Genomic DNA, 17,527 nt, shown 5'->3' with positions numbered 1-17,527 from the left:
TTTTGGTTTGACTGTAGATTTATTACGAGTCTCTCTGGAATGCTTGATTCTGAGTGTGGTGACTGGTCATTCTGAGAGGGCCTTATTTCACTGATATCAACCGTCATCAAAAGCAATGCTGAACAACATACCGCTCATCCAGGTATCTTAAAGGCCCTGATATACTTCAAACGAAGTTCGTTTTCGGTCTTCGTTTTGGGGGCAAAAATAAGTTGGAAAAGGCTGAGCGCCAATATACTGTTTTCAAACATTCTGAAACCTCTGCACTGCTGGAGGCGGGCTGTAGATAATGTAAGGATGTGTCGATGCAATGATGAAGTGTATCTAGGTGTGAGACGGGTACTAATGGTCGGAATATTGTAGACAAAAGAATAATTATTAGCAGCAGTTCAGAATTAAGCATCATGTTTGCAATACAAAAGAACCATTCAGTTTCCCTAATCAGTCCTTTATGGGAAGAATGTCTCGATCTGAAAACTTCAGCATGATGTGAAAAAAATTAATGGACTTCTCAATAACACAAACCTGTTTGTTACTTTATTTTATTATTGTTCATTTATTTTATTAAACTTTGTAAATTATTAAACCTTTTTTTTATTTTATGTGGTGTCGTGATTTAATTTTGATTATTATTCTATATTCTTTTGGCATTTCATTTATTGCATACCTTTTAAATTTGCTTATAGAAAAAACAACAGCAGTTGCAGTGTGGTGTTACAACATTTATTTGAAACGTGAATTTGGAATTTGGTTGCCTTATCTCCACTATTTCCTTTCATTCTTTTCATGGATTTGGAAAACTTGTCTCGGATGTTTCTCTACGATGCTTTTTGCATAACTCTAGGTCATCGACACCAACCTTGTTGTAATTTCTTTCTAGGATTTAAATGCCTTCTCAGAATCTTTAAAGTCTCTCCGCGAGCAATCATGCAGGTATGGATACATTTGTACTAGCTCAGCTGTTCGACACTTGCTACTGCTAGTAACTAGTAACTTCACTAACTTGGTGGTGTTGTTGTTCTCCTGTCTGACCTCTGCGGAATGAATAATGAAACCGGGAAAAAAAATCTCCCGTCAAAGAAGGTGGAGTTTCAGAACACACCCACTGACTAATGGCCATGGACCAATTGTAGCCCAAAGGTGTTTAGAAGCCAAAAAGAACACCCCAAAAAGTTCGCTTTGGTGAGGTGTTTAAAAGAGTTATCATTATCTCATTTGCCTATAATTATGTCCTGCAAAGCTGTGTAATAAGTGGTGTGATTGTGCCGTATCGCTAGAAGAGGAGGTCAGATGTTTGTTCATTTGTCTTGGTTTTTCTTTCTGAACGCCTTTTGTTAAAGGAGCTTATCAGATATTTCAACTCAAACCAGTAGTTTGTGTCCAATTATTTGCTTAAGCAGGAAGTAGCTGTGTAATAAGCAGGGTAATGTACATTTAGCTGGTTGTTATCACAAAATAAACCCCTTCAAGGTGAGTCAAGCCTGATCACCGCTTCAGGGTGATCCCCGATAGGGTTTATTCTGCGATAACAACTAGTTGAATGTACAATATCCCTTATGTAAGAGGTTGCGCACACACAGAAACAATCAAGGAGCACTCAAACAAAGTTGTAAGACCCTGCCCTCCATGCATTTTATAAGCAAAGCAGCTTCACTATGGAAAAAAGCATATTTTTCAGCTACAAGGTGATAATAGCCCCTTTCGCACATACAGTCTTTACTGGTAAATTATCAGTAAATGACCGTTAGGAGATCATGTGTGCACAGGACCTTTTCAAAAATACTGGAAATGCATCTGTGTCAATAGCCTTGTGGTTAGTACGTCGACATACAGCGCAACTGCGCTCAGGGTGACCCGAGTTCGATTCCCGTCTTGAAGTCCTTTGTCGGTCCTGCTCCCCTCTCTCCTCCCACTGCTTTCCTGATATTTCTCAACTACAAAAATGCAAAAAGCCGATATTACTAGTATGAGCATGTAGAACGCACAGACGAATAAAGTCCGCTTTTGTCCAAATTGGCCAATCATAGCATTCTTATGGAGATGACGTGATTATTCTGAGCTGTTTACAAAGCTCCACTGTTTTTTAAAATTACTTTTTATATGTTAATATGCACTGGATGGACATCTTTGACCATGGCATCTCGTCTCGCAGCTTTTTCAACGTGCCATGGCTGTCATTCACAAATCAGAAGTGTTGTCAAATTTAACATATAGTGAAACTAAAGCGCCTCTATTTTATGTTAATGAAGACAACGGTGCAGCTTATAAAGGTCTTTTCCGATGACTGACATCACAGAATTTACTGGCATTTTGGTTTGTGAATGGTCTTTTACCGGTAAAAAGCCAGAACGCTGTTGCCTGTGTGAACAGCATATTTGTGTATTTACCAGTAAAGTCATATTGGTAACTTTGCGGCAATTTACTGGGATTGCTGTGTGAAAGATGCTTATGTCACTGTTTCTTAAATAATTCTCACATTCATTCAAATACATGTAATCTTACTGCTTTATTGGTAACACTTTAGTATAGGGACCAATTCTTACTGTTAACTAGTTGCTTATTAGCATACCTATTATTAACATATTGGCTGTTTATTAGTACTTATAAAGCACATCTGTGTGACCATATTCTACACCCCTATTCCATTCAATACCTAAACTTGACTACTACCATATTAACTATTAATAAGCAGGAAATTAGGAGTTTACTGAAGCAAAAGTTGTAGTCGTAATGGTTTGTTAATACCGAAAATTGGACTCTACAATAATTAAACTTTATTTTACTTTAGGATTCTAAATCTAATGATCTGAAGGTAAAATAACTAATAAAAAATGACTTTTTTTTTTCATCCTTTCAGTCAAATATTGTGCCGCAAACAGTAAACGACAGGTACAGTAGGAATTGCATGAACACATATTTGCATTCAGATTAACTTGGTAGTTTCTTCATGTGGCCGCTGTTAACTGATGTTGAGCTTCTTACTAGATAAACTACACACTAGACAAAGAGATTTTAGTATGTGACTCTCTTAGTTGATAGTTGATCTGGTAGTCTTCATGAACTTATTGTATCAAGTTTACATTATAATATAAAAGTCATTATAGAAATCATGATGTTTTATCCAACAGGGATTGAATATACACTACCAGTCAAAAGTTTTTGAACAGTTAGATTTTGAATGTTTTTTTTTTTTTTTGAAGTCTCTTCTGCTCACCAAACCTGCATTTATTTGATCCAAAGTACAGCAAAAACAGTATAAATTTGAAATATTTTTACTATTTAAAATATATATTTTTTTCTAAATAAAATCTAATTTATTCCTGGGATTTTAAAGCTGAATTTTTTACATCATTACTCCAGTCACATGGTCCTTCAGAAATTATTCTGATATTCTGATTTGCTACTCAAAAAATATTATTATTATGTTGAAAACAGTACTTTTTTTTTTTTTTTTTTTTTTTTTTTTTTTTTTTTTAGGTTTCTTTGATGAATAGAAAGTTTAGAAGAACAGCATTTGTCTGAAATAGAAATCTGTTGTAACAATATAAATATCCTTTATCATCACTTTTAATCAATTTAAAGAATCCTTGCTAAATCCTTGCTTACAAAAGCTTTTTATGTCAGATAAATGCTGATCTTTGCATCTTTCTATTCATCAAAGAAACCTGAAAAAATATACTCAACTGTTTTGGTGACACTTTAGAATAGGTAACGCTTACTCGCTATTAACTACAACTTTTCCCTCAATAAATTCCTAATTTGCTGCTGCTAATAATAATAATAATAATAATAATAATAATAATAATAGTAAGAATAAGAATAATGGTAACACTTTTTGAGTAGGGTACACTTATTCACTATTAACTACGACTTTTCCCTCAATAAATTCCTAATTTGCTGCTTATTAATAGTTTGTAAGGTTTTTGTTAAATTTAGGTGTTGGGTCAGATTAGGGATGTAGAATAAGGCATTAATATGTGCTTAATTAGTAGTAGTAAATGGCTAATATTCTTTAAAAACAAACAAAAAAAAAAACATAAAATAAAGTGTTACCCATGTAGCTTTTATCACAGGAATAAAATTTAATCACAATATTGCGACTTTTTTTGCATTTTGAATCAAATAAGTGCAGGCTTGGTGAGCAGATAAGAATTCTTAAAAAAAAAACAAAAAAAAAAAACTTACTGTTCAAAAACTTCTGACTGGTAGTGTAGATTTACATCAATAGACATTTTTTTTCAGTCTTCCTGTACACTCAATTTGGTTCTAATATAAAAATAATTTTTGGTTGTAAAACAAATTAATATAATAAACCATCAAATGAGTAAATAACACAAAACGTTGCTTAACCAAGAAGCTGGAGGCCTCCTCTAGGAGACTTCAAAATGACAAATAAACAAACAGACAAGTAAGGAAGTAAATAAATAAGAGAAACAAAACTGGTAAAAATTAAGATATTTGTATTTTAGTTAACTTTTTTGTCTTTTAAAGAGAACCAGAATTCCAAATGACAGCTTAAAATTGTCCATGCTGGCAAGAGATCATTGTGTACGTGGCGTTATTGTCTTACGTGATGTTGAAAATCGGATATGGCCAAAAGACTGGATTTGTGGATTGAGCCACAAACATGTTTGATTTCATAAAACAAAAAAATCTGAGTGAAAATCAAGCGATTTTTTTTTTTTTTTTTTTTTTTTTTGGTGAAACTGGTCAACTGCGACTGCAAATTGTGGCAAAAATCTGGGTAATGTATTCCAGCCTTAATCGTATGTTATTTCTCAAGAGATTTATTATAAAATAAAATCACAATATGAATTTTGATTCGTAATGAGTGTTTTTTTTTTTTTTTTTTTTTTCTGTGAGCTAGAAGGTTTGCAATAAGGATCCTCTTAGGTAAGTTTCACCCATAGGCAGTATCCATCATCTAAAAGAAACTTGGGCTAATTCGTCGTCATGGCAACGATAAAAGCCTCTATAAATAGAAATGTCGCACAGGGGCTTGATGCAGGAGGAAGGAAATTACAGAATTACAGGTAGAGCAGAAAAGTCTCCTCTCAGAAAAAGTTTCATTTGCTTTGCTTTTTTGCACTCATTCTCTTTCTTCAACCCCCCCACCCCCCAAAACAGTCGGTCCTTCTCCCTCTGACGTTCAGTTAGCTCTCTAATCCTCCCCGAAACCCTCTGTGTCTGTGTTCGCCATGAATACTTGAGCACTAGTCTAATGAAGTGGTAAATTAATCATTGTCCTTGGCACCGGCAATCCCCCGTGCCCCTAGCCTAAATTCACAGTTACTCTCAGAAGAGCCTGACAGTGTTTCCCCTGACCAATCCCATTACACACTGCTAAGAATTACAGCAGAGCCATCTGAAGGAGGTACCACAGGGATGAGTCGGTTTCTCTTTTTTCACTTCTTTATTTATTTGATGGTAAACCATTTTCTGGAAAGTCATTTTAAAGTTACTTCTGCCATATATATTTCATAGAGAAATGTATTAAAAATCCAGATTCTGTCAGTGCATAAAGGCATCGCCATCTGCAGCGCCTTGTGCCGGAGGGAGTGAATATTTCAGAGTTGAATTTTAAGTGGCACACAAGAGTATCGGTGTGATTGGAAACTAGCGAGAGAGTATCAAGGGCACTGTGTTTCTCCCTCGCTCTGCTCGCTGGACGTCTAAGGCACAGTTTGACTACGTTTGTCTGACTGACTCAGGGAATAATATTGATTCTCTGAGCTTCAATTGATCAAATCTGCATCTCGCAATGCGTTCTCCGTGGTAACTCCTGCTTCTTGTGTCCTTTGTCTTGTGCCGTCGATACCGTTAGGATTATGAATTTTAAAAGCGGTTTTTGGTGTGACACTATTTTCATCCAAGATCTACTGAGTCAAAAAATTAGTTACGTTGGAGTCTGTCCAGACAAACTCTTTTTACTACATTTGACGTTTTTTCACTTTTTAATTCATCAAGGAGAGAAAATTTCCATGTTATATTTGCATTATTAGAGAGATTTTAGAAACAGATTGAAATGAGGTAGGAATTGCATGAATACATTTGCACACTTCAGTGGATGTTGATTCAGATTAACTTTTGTAGTTTCTTCACATGGCAGCTTTTAACTGATGTTGAGCTTCTCGCTAGATAAACTAGACACTAGACAATGAGATTTTAGTAGGCGACTCTTTTAGTCAATAATTGATCTGGCAGTCTTTGTGAACTTGATGATGTAAAAGGCCCAAAATGTACACAGCTTACAAAAGAAACATCACATGATGTAAATAAATTGTCACAGAATAAGAATATGTAATATGATAAACTATTTTTGATTGTAGTATAATAAACTATAATCATACAATATATCAGCAAATGATTAAATAACACAACAAGTTTCTTAATCAGAGGGTCTGGGGCCTAGTAGTAATAATAATAATAATAATAAAAAAAAAAAAAAAAATATATATATATATATATATATATATATATAATATAAATATATAAAAATATATGAAGTGAGTAAACAAATAAACAAACAAATAAATAAATAAAGTGAGTAAATAAGTAAATAAGACAAAGCAAGTAAAAATTGAGGTATTTATATTTTAGTTAACTCAACATTTTAAAAATGTGATTGAAAAATCATGTAACTCTAATAACATCTTAGGGTTTGGAATCAGTAAGATTTTTAAATGTTTTTTCTAAAGAAGTTTCTTATTCTCATCAAGGCTGCATTTATTTGATCAAAAATACAGAGAAAAAAAAAAAAAAAAAATATATATATATATATATATATATATATATATATATATATATATATATATATATATATATATTATACATACATATGTATTCTTCAGTGTCCTGATCCTTTAGAAATCATTCTAATATGCTGATTTATTATCATTGTTGGAAACAGTCGTGTTGCTTAATATTTTTGGGGGACCTGCGATACTTTTTTCCCAGATTATTTAATGAATATAAAATAGCATTTATTGAAAATATAAATCTTTTCTAACAATATACACTATTGTTTAAGGTTAGTCAATTTTCATCCTTTATTTGTTTTTAAAGAAGTTAATGTTTTTATTAATTAAAGTCTTAATTACTTTATTAATACTTTTTTTTTATCAGTATGTATTAAATTGATTTAAAAAAAAAAAAAAAGTGATACAAAGACTTATATTGTTGGAAAAAATACTTTTTTTATTTTTTATTTATTTATTTATTTATTTATTTAATAAATGCTCTTCTTTTAACTATTCATCAAAGATTCTTGAAATGGATCACAGGTTCCAAAATTCCAAAATTATTATTTTATATTTTAATAACATTTACACAATTTTACTGTTTCTGTTTGTTTGTTTGTTTGTTTGTTTTCTGTATTTCTGATCAAATAAATGCGGCCTGGATGAGAATTAGACTTCTTTTATATATCCACCTTATTTTTCCTATAAGAGTGGGTGCAGCCATTTGTAAATGTTTTTTTTTTTTTTGTGTCTGGCTTCCGGTCAAGCTTGTTTTGCTGCTTGATATTGCGAACTGGTGTGTCTTACCATATTATTTTAATGTATTATCTTAATTATGAACACACTGTGCAAACTGTTTTACCGTTTACTGCACTTCGATATTCTTCTCGTTATTTCCCTTATGAACCGAAGGTCTAACACATTACCAGAAAACAGCTTACTTCCACATTGAAAAATAAGGTGGACATAAAAAAAAGTCTTACTGATTCCAAGCTTTTTGTTTATTTATTTATTTATTTTTAAACCTTAATCCTTATATACTAAATCACATGCAACTGAAAAATCATGGGCCTTCAAAAAGTGTTGTGGGGCCGTAGAATAAAACAAGGCTGAGAATTGCTGCTTTATAGATTACAGCTCTGCACACTTATGGACATTATTTCAAAAAACTTTTGTTTAAAGGGTTTGGAGGGAGTTCCACTGTGTGCTGGGTACTTGTTTGCTGCTATCCCATTCACATACGGTCCAAAAATCAATTTCAATAGATTATTTAATAGTAATATTGGTTCTGTGAGGAAATTCATTATAGACTTATATTTGTCTGCACAACTCATTTCAAGCATTTAAATCTAAGCCTTTAGGTCAGAAGTTTAATATCAAAATAAATACGTATTCAGTCAGGTGTGTCCAGAATTGACTGGTAGGTAACATACATTAAATTGAATGCTTTCAATAAAGTTTGTTTACCAGCACAGTTCTAATCGAACTCCTTTTATTTTTTATTTTTTATTTTTTTGCATAGTCAAGCTTCAGTGTTTATCTGGCTGTCAGATTATACATTACACAGTGTGTAATTGAATAATTGATACATATTGGTATTTGCTTGTAATTGTGTATTGCCTCTGCTTTTTTGGGTGCATAACGGCAAGGTTAACTTAAAAAATATATATAATAGATGTCTACAAAGAATAATGTTACATTGCTTTGCAGTAGAGAAACTGAGTATGATACATGAAGTTAAGACACACTATCATTCAAAATGGATAGATGGATAGATAGACAGATAGATCTTTAAAAAAACTTTTATTCATCAAGGGTACATTCAATCTAAAGTGACAGTGAACTTGCAATGTTACAAAAAAAACAAACAAAAAACTTTCTATTCATTATATTCATATATATTTTTTTAAATCACAGTTTCCACCCAAAAAAAAAAAAATATTAACATAATACAAAATAATAAGAAATATTTCTTGAGCACCAAATCAGCATATTAGAATGATTTTCCAAAACAAACAAAAACATTTGAACACTGGGGTAATGGCTGCTTAAACATCTTTGACATCACAGGAACAAATTACGTTTTAACATATATTAAAATGTTATTTTCAATTGTAATATTTTGTTTTGTAGTATTTTATATATTGATGTTTTTTTTTTTGTTTTGTTTTTTTTTCAAAAACACTGAACATCTTTGACTGACTACAAACAGTAGTGTATATATTGCAAAAAAGAAAATCTTCTTTCTGATATCTTTCTTCTGAATATCACAGACTGAGATTCATTTTACTCCTGAAAATATAAAACATCCTAATGAGATGTATTAATTAATATGCATGGCACGACAAAGTGACATTAGTGACATCAAACAGAGGCGTTTTACCATAAAGTTGATCAGAGCTAATGGACTGCAGATATATACACAGAGACAGCTGTTCCTTAAACATAACACCCTATTAAAGTGCAAATCATGACTAGAACAAGGAGATTAAACATATAAAACTGAAAGAGAGAGAGAGTTTTGGATTAGCTTTGTTTGTATTAAGGATAGGATTGCTTTCTGGTGGCACAGTGCAGCATTAATTATGTTTGAGACGCATCTTTGATAATGAGCCAACTAGACCTCAGGTAGGATCCAACTCGGTCTCTTCAGTCTTGAGTTACTTAGCTTCTTAGCTTAAAACCCCATGATTTCAGGCCAGAAGATTGCTCCACACTCTTCTCCAGCATGCCACCTCTGTACCGCCTAAACCTTCTAATACCCATTTTGACACACATGCTGTGTGTGTGTGGTGACGATAATGATGTTTTCTAAAACAAGATACCAAGTGTATGTGTGTTTATGTGCGTGTGGATAATGGCAGCATCCTCTAGAAGGGAATTTATGTGTGTGTGTTTGTTGATGATAATGATACGTTCTAGAGCAGGAATTACTTTGCATGCGTGGCTGAATAAGACAGCTTAGCCTTGTTTGTTTCTTCCTGTGTAACAGGAATCATCACTGCACGTCTCTCGCTGCCAAGACTCCTCAAACACAGCCGCCAACATCTGTTGCCTGCAAAGTCATCACTTGTGAGACTTTAACCGTCACGGGGCCAAAAGTGCTACATAGGGCATTTGCATAGCACCCTATAAGAGAACGACTGCAGAGGGAGAAGCATATATACTTACTCATCTGAACACTCGGGAGAGACAGAAGATAATAAAATGCTAATGCTTAAGGCCAGAGATTGTGGATGAGACCTGTTTTTATAAGCACAGACCAAAAACAGCAGGGAAGCGACCGAATGTATTGTTTAGCCAGATGCTCTATAGTAAAATGGTCTCATTTGGATATTAAAGGGATAGTTCTGTCATTAATTACTCACCCTCATGTAGTTTCAAACCTGTAATGGTGCGTTCACACCAGATGGGAATGAAGCGTTAAGCGCGAGTGATTTATATGTTAAGTCAATGCAAAGACGCGATAGACTTCCTGTGGCGTGATTCGCACGAATGAGGTGGCACAAATGATGCGATTCACGCAAGTTCAAAGAACTTTGGTGAATATTCGCGCCGTGTTAACCAATCAGGAGCTTGGTCTAGTAGTGACGTGACTATGACGTAGCGAGTGGAGGTAGAAATACAAAACAACAATGTTCTTTTTGCAAACAAACAGAAGAGACTTTAATACCTTTTTTTTGCTTTGTTTTGTTTTGTTTTATTGTCCTTTATCCAAGCAATTTTGGTCTGACCTAGGTTCTCATATATTTGATTCTGCCAATGTTGTACACTCCTTTAGTTTAAAAGACGTTATTTTTATTATAATAATACTAAAAATAAACCCCTGGAACATACTATCAATTTTTTTTATTGTATATGGTAAATTTTTCTTTCACAAACAAAAATTCGCAAATAGTTACCCATCCTATCCCCTTTTTAAAATTGAACTAAACTCACTTCCAAAATCTCTTCATCGTATACAGAATAAAAAAAACCTAAGATTCCTGAAACATTTTACAGATGTATTTAAAGAAAATCCATGTATTTAGATGCTTTCCTTATGTGCACTTATTTGAATATCTTTGTAATGTAATTCACATTGTGGTGTTTTTATTTGTTGTTCTTTATTTTTATTTGTTTATTTATTTATTTTGGTAACAGTTTTTTATGTTATTATTAATGTGTAAGTGTTTGTGTTTGTTATTTGTTTAATTTATTATTACTGGTTATTATTTTATAGTTTTGTATGTGATCCCTTGGCTATGTTCTTGAACTGTCTGTTTAATCATTAATAAAAGGAAAAAAAAAAAAAAGAGGGAAATCCGAAACAACAATGGAGCAATGGAGGACAAAATCATCGTCGCTGTATGTGGATACCCAGAGCTGTACAATACGCCTTTGTACTTTTATAGAAACAGGAATAAAAAAGATCTTGCTTGGATGAAAGTGAGTGGGGAGGTTGGACAATTTGGTAAATTGTAAAAAATGCTCTTTACTCAATTATATATATATATATATATATATATATATATATATATATATATATATATATATATAATATATATATATATATATAATATATAATATATATATATATATAATATATAATATATAATATATATATATATATATAATATATAATATATATATATATATATATATATATATATATATATACATATTGAGACTACAAGCTAATATGTAATTTAACAGATATATGCTGCTAAATTACAGTTGTATACTGTAGATGACAAAACGGCATTTTGCTGTTAATTTCGAAAACAGTAGCACACTGTATTTTTACAGTATAATGCTGGCAACCACAGCTGCTAGTAGATTACCGTTTTTTTTTACAGGGAAATTTTTTACAGTGTAAAGCCGGCAAATTGGTGTTCTGGAGGGAAATCCTCACTGACACGGGACAACAGGTCATTAAACTGGGACCGGCTCAGTCGGAAGTACCGCTGAAAGCGGCCGTCATCCAGGCGTAGCTCCTGGAGGAGTTGGTGAAACTCACCAAGCTGGGTGCGCCTCTGAAGGATCAGATGGACCCAGACATGGCGCCGAATGAGTCTACACCGTTTTTCAGCCTTCCATAGCACATAAAGCACAGCTGCCCTCTCAACAAAATCCATGTCAGCTATTTCGCAGCTAGACTGGAGCCGCCTGGCAGAAGCCACTCCCATGACGTGAATTTCACATGCGAATTAAGCAAAAATCACACGCGAATGAAGCGAGTAAACTCAAAATGTTCAAGCGTCCAACTACGCGTGAATAGCGTGATTTATTCACGCAAGTCGCGTCTGGTGTGAACGCACCATGAGACCTTCATTCATCTTCAGAGCATAAAAAATAAGATATTAAAAAGTATACTCGCATCTTTATAAAATTACGGTTGATCCACTTATGTCACATGGACTATTTTAATGATGTCCTTACTACCTTTCTGGGCCTTGAATGTGGTTGTACCATTTCTGTCTATGCAGGGTCAGAAAGTGCTTGGATTTCATTAAAAATGTCTTAATGTGTTCTGAAGATGAATGAAGGTCTTACGGGTTTGGAATGACACGAGGGTGAGTAATAAAAGACAGAATTTTCATTTTTGGGTGAAGTATCCCTTTAAAAAATGTCCTAGCCAGTGTCTTGTTGGGAGATGTAAACTCACCCTCGTGTCATATTAAAAACAGTTTTTCTTTAATTGATGGAACACAAATGGAGATGTTTTTAGTGTTCTCTTATCATTTTTGTCCATCTATTGAAAATCTGCACAACTAAAACATTCAACCTTTCAGAAGTTCATAAAGCTTTCTAATAATCTATATGAATCAAGTGGTTTAATTAATGAAGTCTTCTGAAGAGAGACAACTTTATTTACATAGAAACGTTGATCAACATACATAGAGCACATCTAATCTGATAAATGACAGCTTAAATATGCTTACTTGCGAAGGTAAATGTTTTGGGTGAACTTTACATTATAAATCAAACTATTTATTCACAACAGATCAAATTTGTGTGTTTGGTTTGTTCTTTAGGCAGTGGCCATGTTCACAGAACTCATCCGAGAGAACTTCAGGAGCAGCAAATTGAAGCAATGCTTGATTCCACCCCTGGGGGAGCTGCTCTACCTCATTGCTACACAGGTATAAAAATTATGCATACAAAAATTGTTTGTGTACTATAAAGTAAATATGTAATTTCTTCAAACTGTATTTTATATATACTTCAAAGCTGTATGTGTGATTTGTGTGTGTGTGTGTGTGTGTGTGTGTGTATACACACATACACAGAGAGACACTGCTGTTCAAAAGTTTGGGATCAGTAAGATTTTTTATGTTTTTTTAAAGCATTTTGGTAACACTTTACAGTAAGGTTCATTAGTTAGCATTAGTTAACTACATTAGTTAATATGAATTAAGAATAAACAATACTTCGACAGCATTTCTTAGTTAGTTAGCATTTATTTTCTCAGTTAATTTCATCATTTAGTAATGCATTATTAAAATCACAAGTGTTTGTTAACATTTGTTTATGGACTGTGCACTAACATGAACAAACAATGAACAACTATATTTTTAACTAACATTAACAAAGATTAATAAATGGTATAGTATTGTTCATTGTTTATTCACGTTAGTTAGTACATTAACTAATTTTAACAAATGACACCTTACTGTAAAGTGTTACCGTTTTTTTTATTTTTTTTTTATTTTTTATGCTCGTCAAGGCTGCTTGTTTTTAATCAAATAATAATGAAAAAAGTAATATTGTGAAATATTATTACTATAAAAACTGTAAAATACTGAAAAAAAAAAAAAAAAAAAATATATATATATATATATATATATATATATATATATATATATATATATATATATATATATATATATATATAATATCTATTTTAATATACATGAAAATCTAATTTATTCCTTTTCAGAAATTTCAGCACTCCAGTCTTCAGGTTCATGTGATACTTCAGAAATCATTCTAATATGCTGATTTTTTTTATCAGTGCTGGAGACAGTTGTGCTACTTGATTTTGTTTTTTGTTTTTTTTGTTTTTGAACCCTGTAATACTTTTTTTTTTTTTTTTTTTTTTTTTTTTTTTTTTTTTTAGAAGTCTTTGAAAACAGTGTAAAAAGAACAGCATTTATTTAACACAGGCATCTTTTCTAATATACACTACTGTTCAAAAGTTTGCGGTCAGTCAGTTTATATTCTTTCTTTCTTTACTTTTCTTTTTTCTTTCTTTTTTTTTTAAATAGTACTTTTATTCAGCAAGGATGTGTCAAATTGATAAAAAGTGATAGAAAAGACTTATATTGTTAGAAAAGATTTATATTCTGTTCTTTTTACCTTTTTATACATCGAAGCCTGAAAAAAGTATCACAGGTTTAAAATAAAAAAAAATAAAAAAATGACAGCACAACTGGTGCCAGCATAAATTATTCTAATAATAAATCAGCACATTCACAGGAATACATTATATTTTAAACTATATTAAAATATTATTTTATATTGCAGTAATTCTGTATTTTTACTCAAATAAATGTAGCCTAGATAAGCATAATATAAAGCAGCACAACTGTTTCCAACACAATAATGAATCAGCATATAGAAAGATTTCTGAAGGGTCATGTGACACTGAAGACGGGATAATTGGCTGTAGTAAAGGCTGATTAAAATTAGCAAGTATTAAAATTTTTCAGTGTGATAATAACACATACCAAACCCCAAATCATAATGTCAAATTACTTACATTTCTGGTTGTTAAACTGTAACTCTGTGTTTCTTGCAGAGGTCTGCTTCTCTGACATTATTTCCATTCTAACAAAATATAAACTTTCTGTAAAATGCTTGGTGTGATGATAGTGACACCAGTATTTGAGGGAGAAAAAAAAAAAAAAGGTTGTTCACATAAAAAAACAGATTTGTTTGTTTGTTTTCTGAATAGGAAAAAAAAAAAGTAGAATCTTTCTGAATCTCTGAATTTAACACGTTGTAAATCTGGGTAGGGCACAAACGTGTTAATGTTGTAATTATCTGTTATTTAAAATCTGTCATTTCTTTTAAACCATCTTCAAAATTTTCCTAGAGGACAGAAAAGTTTCTCTCATTAAAGAATCACCTACAGTATAGCTCACACATCATATCAGTATTCACATGTGTCCAATTAGTGACAGATTGAAATTGGGGAGAAAAAAAAAATAGACTATTATATTGACATAATTATTGATCAGTGCACAACTTCCACTTTGGCTTCTAGGGGGACTAGCCACCGGATTGCGATCTCGAGAATAGATCAGTATGTTCAATGGCCTGAAATTTCATACAGCTCAAACTGCTTCTCATAAATGTCTTACAGACAATATTTGTCCTCTGAGTATTCCATGACATTTAAAAAGCTCCCTTATGAGGACAGATTCACACAACCTCTCAGACCTCATTAACCTCAACATGAGGACCGTCTCATAACTGATGCAGTCTGGTGCGTCATGTCTAACCTTTGACAGAATTTTAGTACCATAAAGATCACTGCTGAAAACTGTACACTTTTTATTTGCATTTACTCCTTTTACCTCTACGGTCTGTCACGGCAACACTGCATTTGCCAGCTGTAACACAGTGCTTTGGGTGAAAGTCAGTGTTAGGGGGTTTTCAGCATGTACAGCAGCCTGTGAATGAGGTCTAAAGGTGTAATGAAGCACAGCCTCTGGAGTCCATAAATGGCTCATCACAGCACCATTTTACCTCATTACAGCCGATGCCCTGTTTTTCCAGGTCACGTTTTTTAGACTCTTTTCTCCAAAAATCATCCTGTGTTGTAGACGTCTGGTCATCCTAATCTGATCGCTGTATCGATTGCTGTAAGGGACCCGAGGTTAGCTGATAACATGCTTTGTTGGGCTTATATAAGTGTGTATCTCCTGTACAGTTGTGTTTTTCAGGGTCACGCAGTACAACAGCACACACAGCTTTTATTGATCACATTAGCTCTGAGCGCAGGGGGAGGCGGAGGGACGCTGTGGCCTTGATTGGCTTTATCTAATGACTTTTCTCTGCTCCTCAGTTCTAGTGTAATGCGAGCAATGGGTGTGTTGACGCTATGAATGTCAATAGCAGTCCAGGTGGAAAACTATGGCTGGGCTTTTTGCGACATAACAAATGGGAGTGATGTGAGATTAGCCACGAAAGCATGCACTCTCTAAATTTCATTTTTCTTCGCCCTGTCATTCAGTAAAACACATCTATAATATATTTAGGGGTTCAAGCACGTAGCGCTGAAACCCTATTGTAATAGTTAGAATTGTCACAGATCAGCGATCTCCATCTAAAACTGATTTTACAGACCAAACTGTAAGTCGCAGAGACTTGAAAATTGGAGGGATGGCAGTATTCACACCGCCTACAATGTGACCAAGGCTCACCCCAATCGGCCTGACAGGGGCGCTACAGTGAACAAAGTACAAAATTGCTCATTAACTCCTAAACAGTCATTCGCTCAAGTGTCTTATGTCGTTGGAATCCTTAGCTCATGCCTGACAAAACGCATGCCTCGGATTCGATCGCAAACCTGGCAAAATTTGTGGGTGTTTTGTATTTTTTGAAAAACCTACTTTTGCGAGCTAGTCCTAGGCTTTTTGCCCGATCGGAAACAAACCAGTACAGAAAGATTCTCTGGAGAGAGAGGGAATATCAATAATCATCAAAAAAAAATTGACTCACCGCCGCAAAAGGGCACCAAAACGTTTGAAAGGGGCAGGGACACTTTCAGTAAAATGTCTGTACTGTAACTACTGAACAGAATGATACATCTCCGCCAAACTCAAGACACTTATGTAAGAGCTCAGCTTAAGGTCACAGGAAAAAAAAAATGTGGAGACTGGCCACTTGGTGGCGCTATAAGAGAGAGAGAAAAAAAAAACATATTTGTGCCAAAAGTGTCTACAAGGACCTTTGCATATCTCAGAAAACATGGCTGCCACTGGGCAACGAAGTTTGAGCACCTGTTAGACGAAGTTAACGGAGGCCAATTGGAACGAATATCAGTGGGCGATATCACATTTTTTCAAGGGCGTAAACTTTTTTTTTTCGCACGTATGCATGATATCGTTATTCGATCATACAATAGAACTCCTCATTCCGGACAGCTTTGCCTCTAGAACCACTGCTGTCAATCAAATCGTTTGTTAAATGAGAAGATGTAAAAAAAAAAAAAAAACTACTTTTGCGAACTAGTCCTAGGTTTTTTGTTCAATCTGTGGAAAAAAACAAACAAACAAAAAAAAAAGAATGCAGTACAATTTTTGGACTCTCTAGGCCAATAATTATAAAAAAAAAAAAAAGGTTGAAATTTACCTTTTGGGAAGCTATAACAGGGTCATTTAGAAAAGGGGCCTGTCCAGATTTATCCCAAATCCTATAAAGTCTAAAGGAAAACTCAAAACTTCACGAAACCTGCTGAGCACATGCGACAGGAAACTCTAAACAAACATGCGAAGTTTTAAGGGATCGGACCACAGCTGGCACTGTAACAGTCATAAACGTTAAGAAAAATAACATATTTCTATGGCTGATTACCTGGATTTGCCAAAAAAAATGCTTTTTTAATCATTCATTTAGGTGGGTACAGCCTTGCTAAAGAATATGTAATGTCTTTTTTCTTATATGCTTTAATGCCTTAAGTGCTTGAACCTTCATAATCACTGCTTGCAGCTATATTTGTTCTTTAATGTTGCTCACCCTCAGTTACCAGTATTGCATTTTAAACATTGTTTTTGTACATTGTGCACAACCAGAAA

The 17,527-nt window shown here is 33.5% G+C and overlaps 1 protein-coding gene across 4 annotated transcripts in view; it reads left to right on the top strand.

Annotated features, from left to right (window-relative positions):
• Positions 1 to 17,527, top strand: part of ulk4 (unc-51 like kinase 4) — a 225,012-nt gene that overhangs the window by 21,165 nt on the left and 186,320 nt on the right. For all 4 annotated transcript variants that reach the window (XM_051131060.1, XM_051131061.1, XM_051131059.1 and 1 more), the window contains one exon: positions 12,758 to 12,865. In XM_051131060.1, coding sequence (XP_050987017.1) covers positions 12,758 to 12,865 — 108 coding nt within the window. The remainder of the gene's footprint in view (positions 1 to 12,757; positions 12,866 to 17,527) is intronic.

Source organism: Labeo rohita, chromosome 16 (assembly GCF_022985175.1).
Source record: "Labeo rohita strain BAU-BD-2019 chromosome 16, IGBB_LRoh.1.0, whole genome shotgun sequence".
NCBI lineage: Eukaryota > Metazoa > Chordata > Actinopteri > Cypriniformes > Cyprinidae > Labeo > Labeo rohita.
The sequence above is the reverse complement of the archived record's forward strand: the minus strand, read 5'-3'. Positions and strand labels throughout refer to the sequence as shown.